Source organism: Pogona vitticeps, chromosome 2 (genome assembly GCF_051106095.1).
Source record: "Pogona vitticeps strain Pit_001003342236 chromosome 2, PviZW2.1, whole genome shotgun sequence".
Classification (NCBI taxonomy): Eukaryota; Metazoa; Chordata; class Lepidosauria; order Squamata; family Agamidae; genus Pogona; species Pogona vitticeps.
The window spans coordinates 30520512-30534428 of record NC_135784.1 but is presented as its reverse complement, the minus strand read 5'-3'; the positions used below and the strand labels follow the sequence as shown (position 1 = coordinate 30534428).

The following is a 13917-nucleotide window of genomic DNA, read 5'->3' as shown; positions in this document are numbered from 1 at the left end:
GCAGGGCAGGAGGTGGGTCTTAAAGGGGTGGAGTTTGTGTATATAAGGGGGGTGTGCAAAGAGGGGAAAGGTTGTTGTTGGGGAATTAGAGAGTTGGAGAGTGACAGGGTTAGATATAGGTTAGGTAACTGAGTGTCTAGTAATAAAGATCTGTGCAGGGTTAAGGTCTGAGAAATATAGTTTGACAAGTGATTCTTTCATTCATTGATTTACATTTTATTTTATGTATTAAATAAAACATCATTTTTATTTTAAAATCCATACATAGTCTGAAGGGTCAGGTTTATGTGTGGTTGGTGGCAGCGAAGAAGTACTGTGTGTGTGTGTGTGAAGGATCGTGACCTGTCATCTCTTGTGGTGACGTAGAAGGAGGTGGCAGTCGCGACAAAACTGGTGCCAGCGTGTGGGATACGAGTTGTCCAGTTGCCCAGTTGCCCAGAAAAGCCTTGGCTAGTGTGACCAGAGCAAAAGGATTTCAGTTAGGTGCACCTGACCTGAAGTGGGGTGTGGGTAACTCTCTAGGATTTGTCTCCAGGGGGGAGCAGATCTAGTAGAGCGGCACCTAAACTTCAGAGTGAGGGAACTGACTTATGAGCTCTAGAAGGTCCATTTTGTGAGGGAGATTGGCTCAAAATAGGAGGCTGTTGTGACTTGGTCTGAGAGTCCAGAGTTGGGAGAACTCGGAAGGGACAGACAGACCAAGGGCAGCGAAGATTTGGGATCTCCCTAGTGAACTACAGAACCTGAGAGAAGGTGAAGCTGTGGTGGATTTTGAAGTAGAGCCAAGGGCAGAAAATTAAAGTAGCCCTAAATCTGGCAAGAGGCCCAGTGAAGGGGCAGAAGCCATTAGAGACTACAGTAACAAGCCTAGCCATATCTGTTGGTATACCCTGTTAGAGAGTGTCAGACCTTAGCACAGGAAAGGAAAAAGTGACGTTTTAAACAGAGGCTTGAAAATAGAAAAGAGCCTTCTGTGTGATTAAAATGCCTCTCACGCGCAGTCAAATGGCAGAAGTGAGTGAACAAAGAGACCAAGCAATGTCAGACTGGTCTGGGGATGAGTCAAATGGTGAGGGAAGAGTTGCCTCAGTGCAGGAAGAAGCTCATGGTGAACAGTTATCAGAACTGAGGAAAATTCAATTAGCCCAGGCACATGAATTTCAACTGAGACAAATAGAAAAGGAGGAAAGAATAGAAAGGGAAAGAATTGCCCTAGAGAAAGAGAAGATGGAAAGAGAAGAAAGATTGGAGAGAGAGAGGATGGCTTTTGAACTTAGGAAATTGGAGATACTGAACCAAAACAACAACAACAGAGATTCTGGTACTGAACCAAGCCAGTTATCAAAATCAGATTTGAAGAAATTTCCTACATACAAACAGGGGGATTGTCCTGAAAACTTCCTTAAAATCTTTGAACGAAGTTGTGCTGATTTTTCAGTGAGGGAGACAGAGAAAATGATAATTTTGAGGTCTCTCCTGAGTGGAAAAATGGCTGATGTGTATGCTGATATGCCAGTTGAGCTCAGTAAAGATTATTCAGAGTTCAAAAAAATGGTTTGCAATCGATTTGGCATTAATTCAGAACATCTTAGGCTGAAGTTCAGAAAACTTACTAAAAGATCAGATGAATCTTATACCCAACTTGGTTTTAACTTAGAAAAGTGTTTAGATCGGTGGCTTGAACAGGAGAATGTAAAAACTTTTCAGGAATTGAAAAATGTTGTGGGCCTGGAGCAGTTTTATTCCTTACTCCATGGGGAACTTAAATTTTTAGTTCAAGAACGGAAACCAACTGTTAGAAATGCTGGACAAATAGCTGATTTTATTTCTCAAATAAGGGGTCCTAGTTGTTATGAGGGGAGAGGTGTGAGGAAAACATGGGACCCAAAGTTCTCTAAGGAACAAGCACAGAGACAGACTAAAGTGGGCGGCCATTTTAGTGAAAAGCCCTCAGAACAGGGCCAGCACAGTAAACAAGTTTTGGAGGGAAAAGAGAAACTTGAAAGATTTGATGGGAAAAGCTCATGGGGGGAGAGAATCTGCTTCATTTGCAAAAAGAAAGGCCACATTGCTGCACAATGTTTTAATACAAGGCAAAATAAAGAAATTCCACCTCAGAAAGTTAATGTAAAAGAAGCAAAGGCTGTATTTTGTGTTCAGAGTAAACCTCAAGCTTCTTCTATTGAGAGTACTGTTGTCATGGAAACCCAGGCAGAGGCAGTTAGGAGCTCTGAATTGGACACATTGAAGGAGCTACCTCTCGCTGAAGTTGTCCACTGTTATTACATAGAGACCAGTGGTGCTTTATTGGAATCTGCTGGGGACAGGATAAAAGTTTTTGAAAATGACTATTCAGCTTTGAGAGACACCTGTTCTCAAATTTCTATATGCCACTCAGACATAGTACCACAAAGTTGTATGATTGCTGACCAGACTCTATCTGTGAAAGGGATTGGGACAGAACTAGTTTCATTACCTGTAGCTGATTTGAAAATTGAATATCAAGGTTGGAAGGGATTGTGGAGAGTGGGGGTGTCTTCTGAGATTCCTACCCCTTTTCTTATTGGTAATGACTTAACAAAGCATGTCAAGAGTGCCCTGGTGGTAACACGTTCACAATCAGTACAAAGTGAAGCCAGTAGTGAGACTGACTCTCAAGAGCCAGAGAAATTTGTACCACAACCTGAGGCATTCTCAGTTGAAATACCGCAGAAAAGCCTCTTTGTCAAGGAACAAACAGCAGACCCCACCTTAAAAGACTGTTTTGGAAAGGTGACTGATAAAGATTTGTCACCTGAGTGCCCTGAACGTTTTATTATTAAGGGTGGTTTACTGTATAGGGAAAAACTGAATAATATTTCAAAAGGGGGGCCTGAAGTTAAGAGACAGTTGGTGGTGCCTGAGAAATATCGCCCTATGATTCTGGAAAAGGGACATGCAGACATTTTCTCAGCTCATATGGGGATCAACAAGACCAAACAAAGAATAGCCCAAAACTTTTACTGGCCTGATATGGGTAAACATATTAAGAGTTTCTGTCAAAGATGCCATATTTGTCAGAGACAGGGCTATAACTGTGATAAAACTAGAGCAAAACTATGCCCATTACCAGTGATTTCAACTCCTTTTACACGTCTAGGGGTGGATATCATAGGTCCAATGCCCAATGCCACTAAGCGGGGGAACAGATTTATTTTAACTATAGAGACCCAGACTGTGGCAGAAGCCTTAGTAAATTACAGGAATAGGATGGGTTTTCTTTCTGAGATAATCACAGACTTAGGAACCTCTCATATATCCAAACTTATGAAAAGGTTAGGCGGGGGGGGGGGGTTTGTTCACATCAATGCCCTGAACCAACCATGTGCAGTTTGCAATAAAAGCGGCTGATAAGGAGGAACATGGGTTGCCCTTCGGGGAAGGGAGGGGCCCACAAAAGTTCAATCCACAAGAGGTGCAGATCAGCCATGCTCTATCCAGAGAACAGCAGAATAGTTGTGGAATGCTGGCTACAAAACCTCAAGAAGTGTTCTCAAACAAACCTGGTGTTGACAAGGGAATGCTACCCAGGAATGACACAGGGAATGCTTCTCAGTCTGTAACACCATATAGAGTAAGAGGTTATTACTTTGACAATATTCGCAGAACATTAGACAAAATGCTAAACGATCAAATTATTGTACACTCATCTAGCGCTTGGTTAGCCCCTGTAGTTTTAGTAGTCAAGCCGGATGGCAGTGTCAGGCTCTGTGTGTATTACAGCAAGTTGTATTCAGTAACTAAACCTGAAGCTTATCCTAGGCCTAGGCTTGATGACCTAAGTAAGATGATTGGAGGTTGCAGAGTCATATCCTTTTTAGGTCTAACCAAAGAGTGTTGGCAAGGAAGAAGTGATCCTAGGGCCCAAGAGAAAATCTTGTTTTGTAGTCCATTTGGCCTGTTTGAGTTCCGGGTCCTCAGTTTTGGCCTGAGAAACTCACCAGCAACATTTCAAAGGCTCATGGACCATACTCTGAAAGGGCTTAGTGACTTCACAGTAGCTTATATCGATGACATAGGGGTCTTTAGCAACACCTGGCAAGATCACCTGCATCATCTAGAGTTAGTGCTACAAAGATTGAAAGATGCTGGCTTAACCGTTAAAGCTAGTAAGTGTCAGCTAGGTAACTCAGAGATGAAGTACCTAGGTCACATAGTGGGAGGAGGCCTAATCAAACCTTTAGGGGCCAAGGTAGAAGCAATCCTGAAGTGGCCCAGACCTACCACTAAAAAGAAAGTTAGGTCCTTTCTAGGTCTGGCAGGGTATTACAGAAGGTTTATACCCGGTTTCAGTGAGATTGCTGCACCTTTATCAGACCTGACAAAGAAGCAGAGCAGCAACAGCGTTTCCTGGTCGGAAGAGTGCGAGATGGCGTTTGGATGGCTGAAAGATGCTCTAACCAACCATCCAGTGCTGCACGCTCCTGACTTCAACAGAGAGTTCATCATCTACACAGATGCGTCTAATGCCGGTGTGGGAGCGGTACTGTGCCAACAGGATGACAGCGGAGACCAACATCCAGTGGCGTACCTGAGCAAGAAGTTGCTTCCCAGGGAGAAGAATCTTTCTACCATCGAGAAAGAGTGTTTGGCGATCATCTTCGCGATCCGGAAGCTGAAGGCTTACGTCTGGGGTCGACATTTTACCTTGTGCACTGATCACTCACCTCTATCGTGGTTGCGGACTATGAAATCACAGAACAGTAAACTGATGAGGTGGGTGCTTCTTTTGCAGGACTATGATTTCGAGGTTAAGGTGGTCAGAGGGACTATAAACTGTGTGGCTGACGCCTTATCCAGAAGACCGGAAGACGACATCTAAAGGACTTATGGACTCTGTGTATGGTATATGGCAATGTAAAGTGTTTGGAAAGTTATGTATGGTGTTATGATAAATGTTTTGCATTGCATGTTTTTATTTACCTGTATGGAGGAAGTGTAAGTATATTTGTAGTTGTGTTAAACTGCGATGACAAATGTAATGATTGATGTTTGTTGCAGTTGTTTTGGGGAAAAAGCACCTTAGCTTTCCCCCACAAAACAACTTATTAAAGGGGGAAGGTATGTGACGTGTGCCATGACGTCACCTGCCTGTCTTGGCTGAGGCTGGAGTTTCCTGGCCTACGGCAGGGCAGGAGGTGGGTCTTAAAGGGGTGGAGTTTGTGTATATAAGGGGGGTGTGCAAAGAGGGGAAAGGTTGTTGTTGGGGAATTAGAGAGTTGGAGAGTGACAGGGTTAGATATAGGTTAGGTAACTGAGTGTCTAGTAATAAAGAACTGTGCAGGGTTAAGGTCTGAGAAATATAGTTTGACAAGTGTTTCTTTCATTCATTGATTTACATTTTATTTTATGTATTAAATAAAACATCATTTTTATTTTAAAATCCATACATAGTCTGAAGGGTCAGGTTTATGTGTGGTTGGTGGCAGCGAAGAAGTACTGTGTGTGTGTGTGAAGGATCGTGACCTGTCATCTCTTGTGGTGATGTAGAAGGAGGTGGCAGTCGCGACAGCCTCCGCAACCATTTTCGCTCAATTTCCTTGCTTACCGAGGGCGCGAAAATGGCAGCGCTATGGAGGATCTTCGCATAACAGTGAGTTTTCACCCCATAGGAACGCATTAAACGAAGTTTTCCTACCCGCATTGCAATGTTTCCGGATAGCGACGATTAATCCGGAACGGATTAACGTCGCTATGCGGGGCACCACTGTAAATATAAATATATATTAATAGTTTTGCCATTCATGGTTGAAAACTCTTTTTCCTAGCTACACATAGTCTACTCTGGGTGGCTCACAACATACAAGATAAAAACAATTTAAAATATACACAGTTTTACATAGATAAAAACAGAACGATATAAAATATAAAATCATAGAATTACAATTTTAACAATTTGATGCAAACAGTCCCAAGATGGCCTAGTCAATCAAGTTTTTAAAAATCATAGATATTATTAGTTGGATACAGAGTATCATCATGCATTTATTAAGTTAAGGGAATTCACTTCCTATAGTTACAAGAGGTCATTGTTTTATTGGATCATTGTTTTTCTGGGGCATCAAGAAGATGAGATGACTCAGATGACTCCCAAATAATAGAATCTGCTGAACTATGCCTAGTAAATTTATCTGTATTCATGCAGTCACAATGCAGCACTAAATCTACTTGACTGGAAGTAAGCCTCATCAAACTCAATGGTAATTAGGTAAAGGTAAAGGTTCCCCTTGACATTTAGTCCAGTCGTGTCCAACTCTAGGGCCTGGTGCTCATCCCCGTTTCCAAGCCATAGAGCCAGCGTTTGTCGGAAGAAAGTTTCCATGGTCACGTGGCCAGCGCGACTAGACAAGGAATGCTGTGACCTTTCCACCATGGTGGTACCTATTTATCTACTCGCATTTCCATGCTTTCAAACAGCTAGGGTGGCAGGAGCTGAGATAAGCAACAGGAGCTCACTCCGTCTTGTGGATTTGATCTTATGATGGCTGGTCTTCCGAACTTGCAGCACAGAGGCTTCTGCGGTTTAACCCGCAGTGCCACCACGTCCCTAATTCTTTGGAATAAACACAAGAGTGTGCCACACATGCAGAAGTCCGTACACATGAAGACGCCAGTATTAAACATAATTTAAGGTGACCCTAATAAAAGAATTTCCAAAATTTGTGTAATGTTTAAGGAATGGTTTTGCAATGCTACCCTTCCCAGCGAATTTCTACAGCTAAGCAGGAATTTGAACCCAAGTCTCCTGAGTCCTTCTCTCACACTTCATACAGTACACCAGCTGTTGTTAACCACAGTTACTCACCCCAAATTATAAGTATTGTTACAGCTCCAGAGAGGAGAAGAATCACAATGCAGGAAACCCCAAGAGCGGTCTGATACCGCTGTGTACATGTGCACACACCTGTAAGAACAACTCGTTAAGATGTATGAGGAAGTGGACTTGTTCATGAAAGCTCACTTTTAAAAAATATGGTTTTAACTTAAAATATACCACATAGTCCCACCACGTCTTTATCTTTTTTTATTTGTTCTTTTTTAAAAAAATCCTTTTTAAATTTTTATTTTGTTTTCACTACTAACGCTTGCACAGACTAACACAGCTACCTCTTCTACAACTACAACTGCTTGAGATGTGCGCAACATTTCATATAAGAGGACACAACTAGCGAGGCAAAATTACCAGTGTTCAGGCTATGATCTTTTAACTGAAACAGAAATAATCGCCTTTCTGTACATAAAGGCTATTATTTCTGTTTTGTATGATGAAGTTAAAATGGCAGAGATGAAACCTCTGGAAATCTGAAGTAAAATATTGTTACTCCCAAGCACCCCACTTTTAAGTTGCAAGAAATAGGTGATCGGCTTCTAGAGGAAGAAGTTTCTCATTAATAATACTGTAGGACTGACAAGCAGCACTTTGCTAAATGACTCTGGACAGGCTGCGTTGCTGTTGGGTTTTGTGCAGTTTTTGAAAATCTGAGGGACAGAGTGACCAGCACAAGTTCACTCTAGATTTAGGCTTGTCAAGTTGAGGGGGGAGTAACTCCATTTTAATTCTGCTTCAATCCACAGTCCTAGTTATGTTTGGGACCAAGACATGCGCAGATGGGAGCAGAATAAACTTCTTTCCCATCTGGTTTTTATTTTTAAAATTGTTCCCTCAAGTGGAGGTTAAAATGGCAGGGGACCCCATTTTATAAAGGCTAGGGTTGTGGGTTGTTTTTTAAAAAAAGAAAGAAAACCTATTCAGACCCATCCAGCATGTATAGAAAAAAAATGAAATGGGAAGGTGTATTTCCTCCCCCATGCATCTTTATCATGATCCAGATTAAGGCTGCCTGTGCTTATTTTAGACATGTGTGGGTGTTTGGGAAAGATATGTAGTGTTTTTTTTTTGTTTACAGTTCCCTTCATGCACATAATATATGGCATAATATATGGCAAGGTGATTTTCCCATTATGTCTGGTTTAGATAAGGATATTAATGTTGTGAATCAGTGCCGAGAATCAGTAAAGGAGCAGATCAGTCACACACACAAATAGCTGGAGAGGATTCAAAATAGAGGTACAATGGTGTGGGTTTTTTAGTGTGGCTTCTTTCTTTGAAAAATAAAAAAATAATGAACCTGATGAAAACAGGTAAAGTGAAGTTCTCTCCACGACAAAGTAAAGGCACCATTGGATGGGATCATTTGTTAATCTGAGAGGTGGAGTTCAACCTATTATGGATGACATTTTCTCTAATGATAAAATTAGAGTTACAGTTTAGTTAATTTTCGATATACAGTAGTTAATTTTCATTTAGCCCCAAAATCTAACTCAGATATGCTCAAGTTGTTGTTATGTCCCCTCAAACTGTTACAATTTATGGCACTCCTATGAAGGTTTTAGAGTGTCATCAGCTGTTAAAGGAATTGTTCATAACTGCCACCTCAGTTTCTGTGGCTAAGTGGGGATTGGAACCGAGATCTCCTAAGTCCCAGTTTGACACACTCTCCGTTACATCCAAATTGCTCTCATAGTTACAGGGAAAGGAGGAATTTTAAAAACTGAAATAACGTGAGGTAAATTGAATACAGTGGCGCCTCGCTTAACGATTGCCTCGTTTAGCGATTAATTCGCATAACGATGTGGTTTTTTAGAAAATAATATGCACCGTATAACGATGTTTCCTATGGGCGATTTTCACTTAGCGAAGTTTGGGACCATGCTTCGCATAACGAATGCGATTTTAGGTCCCCTGCTTCACTTAACGATGTTTCTTTTTTCAATTAAAAAAGTGTCTTAGAAGGGTCAAAAACGGTTCTAAATGCTTGGATTCGTTAGAGGACCCCCTAAGTCATGTGCAAACCTGATTTGGCTTTGATCTGACTTTTCGTTAATTTATGGTGAATTTTTTTTTTCGGCCCATAGGAACCAATGGACCTGTCAAAATCTGACAGCTCCATGCTTTCCTATGGGGGAGAAAACAATTCACCATAAATTAACGGAAATTCAGATCAAAGCCAAATCAGGTTTGCACATGACTTAGGGGGTCCTCTAAAGAACCCAAGCATTTAGAACAGTTGCTGAGTCTTCGTTAATTTTTTGTGAAGTTTTTCTTCCCCCATAGGAAATAATGGAGCTGTCAGATTTTGAGCTGTCAAAAGTTGGGGGGAAAAATTCACCATAAATTAACGAAAAGTCAGATCAAAGCCAAATTAACTTTTGCATCCGTTTTAGAGGGTGCAGAAGCTAATCCAAGCATTTAAAACCATTTTGACCCTTTTATGACACACTTAATTTTGCAAAAATTGACTTTGCAAAGCCATTGAAATGTATTGAGTCAGCTTCAATACATTCCAATGGAGGAAACATTGTATCGTTTAACAATGTTTCCTATGGGTTTTTTCGCTTAAGGACGGCAATCCGTGCCTATTGGAACGGATTAACCGGTTTCCAATGCATTCCTATGGAAAATGGTGTTTCGCATAACGATGTTTCACATAACGTTTTTTTTGGAACCAATTAAAATCGTTATGCGAAGCACCACTGTATTTTATAATTCTCGGAGGAGTGCTGTTCTACGAGCAATTCTTATCAGTCAGTGTGATTTTAATATTTAAGCATTATTATTCACATTGTCTGAACCTTCACCTGTTAGAGTCTAACATGTCTCCATATAACTGGAACATTTAAGTTTGTTTTCAGTTCTAAATTAAAAGAAGCCTCCATCGTTTTAGAGACTGTCCAGCAGGTTCACTCTGGCAGCAAAATACTGTAAGTGTTAGAGACCTACTGGAGAAATCAGAGAAATTCAGATTCTAGGAACCCCCCGCTGAACTAATTGTACTAAACATCCGTCAGTGATAAAAACATGAATAAATAGGGCACTTACCGGAGTTCTCAGATGGATGTGACACTGATGGGCTCAAAGATGAAGGGGTTTCCTGGATGTTTAAATCTGTGTAGGTTATTCCCCCAACCATGACCTATGCAGAGAAAGGTGAATATGTACTGAAGACAACAGGAGCTGTACCGGACACAACCTTTGGAGACCAAGACCACAGAGTCAAAGTGGCTTTCAACTGATGTTTTAGAACTTCATTTTCTCTTGAAAATATAGTTACATTCCTCTAAGGAGTATTATCTCTGACAAAAACACATTTACTGTGGTCAGTCTGCACAACCCTCTAGCTGTTGATCTTATTCATCAGCTGCCTAGGCAGAAGTGCCTCTGTAACGCCTTCTAATCTCTGTGGTTTGTAGGATTCGGCATCCGGTATGCACTTGCTGATTCTTTTTCTGCCTTTTAACCAGGTGATCAATGCAATGTTTTTGTTCTTATTTGTGTTTATGTTTGCATTCTTATTGTTTTAGTTATTAGTGATGGATACTGCATTTTTGATAGATATTGCAATTTTGATTTTGATTTTTGTATAAGTATTATTTCTGATTTTTTTATAGTGTTGGTGTTATTTATTTATTTATTTATTTATTTATTTATTTATTTATTTATTTATTTATTTATTTATTTATTTATTTATTTATTGCATTTATATGCCGCCCATCTAGACATAGTCTACTCTGGGCGGCTTTTATTGTTTTGTTTTGTTTCATTTTATTGTAAACTGCCCAGAATGGTCTTGCAGCCAAATGGGCAGTATAAAAATCTAACAAACAAACTAAATAACAAATAAATAAATAGCTGAAATCTGACTGTGAACCTTTCTGAGCTATTAAACAATACATGACAACTTACATAAATTGCTAAAATGAAGCAATTCAAATATCGAGAACACAGTTCAAATTGTATTTAGTACAATTGCCTTCGAGGATACAATTCAAATATTTTGGATTTTATTAAACGTTATAAATCCTGAACAGAAAAAAACCATTTACAGAAATGGTTCAACCGTTCACTTTCTTCCGGGCTACCCTGAGATTGTGCAGTTTGCCCAAGGTCACATAGTCTGCCTCTTCTCCCTTGAGACTCACAGTGAGGAATTGAATTCCCGATATTTTGCTCCACAGTCAGTTAGCTAACTCACTAAGCTATCCAGCCAATTTGTACTGACCTCTAATATTAGTAACGACTGGTGTCATTGCATATATATTGACAAAAGAAAAGGAAAATTAAAAAAGAAATATTGTAGCAGTGTGATTAGCCTCTAGTCATTTGTGTTGTGCAGTGTTGCCATTTTCTACCACAGATTGTGACATTTTCTGGTTGGTTTTTTTTTCATTCCAGCCCCATCTTGCACCTGGAATGTTTTGCTTTATTTTTTAAAAAAGATACTTAGAAATAGCTCCTCACCACTGTGATGGAGTTGAAGCAGTGTAGGATATGTAGTCAGAGAAATGCAAGATAGAGTCAGACAGGTTCTGTCTGATTTGAGAGACATTGGAATGTGTTTTTCTAAGTGCTATGAGAGTGTTTTTCTGAAGACTGGTACAGCATGGTTCGGGATAAAGCTGAAGGTCAGACAAATAGGCCCGTGAAAGACTCAACATTCTGAGCTATTTGGAGAAGAAATAAAAGACCTGATCTTCATGGGAATTGAGGACTGAGGAAGGGGTTACAGCCCCTTGAGGCTAATTGGTAAACAGCCATGAAGTGTCAAGAAGAAGGGAGGAGTTAGATAATGTAGAAAATGAACGATGGGTTATGTGGGAGAGGTTCGATTCCATGATGATGGGAGAGAAAAAGAACTTGATAGTTTGAGCATGTGGCTTGAAGGAGAAAGAATGTAAGTAAAGAGAAAGAAGGAGGTAGGGCTAGCCCACCTTAGCCCAGCTTAGTAGTGTTTTTTATTTTAATGGGGATTAGTTATTTTATTTAACTATAATAATCTTTGAATATGTTCTTTATGCTAAAGCTTGAGCAATATAAACTGATTCTATGAAACTCTATTTTTCTGATAAAAATAATTATAAAAATTCTTACAAAAGGAATTGTCTCTTGAACAGCAGGGTCTGGCTAAATTCAGGAAGGTGGAGAGGGCCACAAACTAGCTATTGAGAGTCTTAACTGAGCTTTTGTGAACTCTAAGGAATCACAAAGCCTATGTATCTGTACTTGCAAAGTACTGGGTAAAAGTAAAGGGTTCTTTTAAGGTCAGACTTGTTCAAGGGGCTTACACTATGCACTGCTGAGGTCTTTATTTATTTATTTATTTATTTATTTATTTATTTATTTATTTATTTATTTATTTATTTATTTATTTATTTATTTATTTTATTTATTTATTTATTTATTTATTTATTTATTTATTTATTTATTTATTTATTTAATATCCCGCCTATCTAGTCAGCTCAGACCACTCTAGGTGGCTTGGGACTTGCCTCAGCACAAAGGTGGTAGGCAAGTGGCCTGTGGAACTTTCTGAAGACCAGTACAGCGTGCTTCGAGAACATATCACAGTGGTGAACAATAAATATGTGAAAGAGAAGAGAAAATACGCTATTACAAAACTTTAGTAAAACCATAAAATAGACTGACCAGCTACAGTATATTGCACACAAAAATGTTTTGGCCCAGTGTTTTTATTGTTGCTCATGAAATCTGCAGATGACTTCCAACTGAGAGGGATAACAAAGATTTCAGAAGACAGAATCGGGATTCAAGATGACACAGAGATGGGTGAGCACAAGAAAGTTGGAGACCAAGCAGCTTTACTCTTCGTGTGTTTCCCCTCTCCAGTATGAGCCCATTTGTCTATTGGGTGTGAGGATAAAAACAGAAACAGTTAGGAACGACATATTCAGATCGATGACAGCAGTATAGTCTCTAATATTTGAGGAAGTGGACTTCATCCATGAAAGCTCAAATATAGCAGCCTTTAAGGTGTCACAACATTGCTATCTCTTTTTTTTTTCTTTTTTTATCTATTCATTTTGTTTTTTGCTCTGATATGCTTGCATAGGCTAATGTGGTTGCTTCTTTGAAAAAAATACAGCTATCTTTAGTAAAGGTCTTAGTGAAATGGCTAATTGCTATTACTACAGTTTACTTAGTGTATAGTTAAACATACATTCCAGGCACGCTGATTCCTAGGTCCTTTTCGGTAGGGATTGATCTTATATTAATTTTGTATTGGTTCATTTTCAAACTTTTGTTGATGTTTTAAAAAGTACTTGCCATTTCCTGGAGGTTACTTGTATATTATGTGCCGTCAAGTCAGAACTGACAGATAGCATCAGTGGTATGGGTATCCAGCTGTGGAGCCAGAGGTTGGGAGTTTAATTCCCCACTGTGCCTCCTGGGAGATGAGCCAGCCTGTGTGGCCTTGGGTGAGCTGCACAGCTGCAAGGTGCCCCCAGAAGAAGGGAATGATAAAACACATCTGAGTACTTTCAGCCCTGAAAAGAGTTGCCATAAGCCAGAATTGACAGGACATGATTATTATCAATAGGGTCTTAAAAGTTAGTGAGACATTTAAGAAGTGGTTTTACCAGTTCTTCACTGTCAGTGAACTTGCACAGCTGAGCAGGGATTAGAACACAGGCCTCCTGAGTCCTAGGCTGTCATTCTATCTACTACACCAAGGGCCCCCAACCCCTGGTCCGCAGCCCACTGACAGTCTGTGGGTTTCCCAGGACTGGGCCACAGAGATGGATCTCTGCCCCCCGCATGCACACACAGTGGGTGTATCGCGCTCGTGAGCGCAACACATCCACCCGCAAGTGTGGTGGTGCCCTGGGCATGGAGCCTGACCCCCCCCCAAACTGGTCCGTGGTTCCAAAAAGGGTTGGGGACCACTGTACTACACCACACTGGGTATCTGGAGGCTAACTACCGGCCAGCAAAAATGGATTCTCCATACCTTTCTTGTGGCTAAAAGATTTCCATTGCGGTATTGGAGACATAAATGCCCAGATGACTTTACAGCTCTG

The 13917-nt window shown here is 40.3% G+C and overlaps 1 protein-coding gene across 1 annotated transcript in view; it reads right to left on the bottom strand.

Moving 5' to 3' along the window:
- Nucleotides 1–13917, bottom strand: part of LOC110069878 (killer cell lectin-like receptor subfamily B member 1A) — a 21413-nt gene extending 7496 nt beyond the window's left edge. Inside the window, exons 1-3 of the mRNA XM_072989154.2 lie at nucleotides 13848–13917; nucleotides 9920–12739; nucleotides 6845–6943 (exon numbers count right to left, since the gene is read on the bottom strand). Coding sequence (XP_072845255.2) covers nucleotides 6845–6943; nucleotides 9920–10010 — 190 coding nt within the window. The 5' untranslated portion in view covers nucleotides 10011–12739; nucleotides 13848–13917. The remainder of the gene's footprint in view (nucleotides 1–6844; nucleotides 6944–9919; nucleotides 12740–13847) is intronic.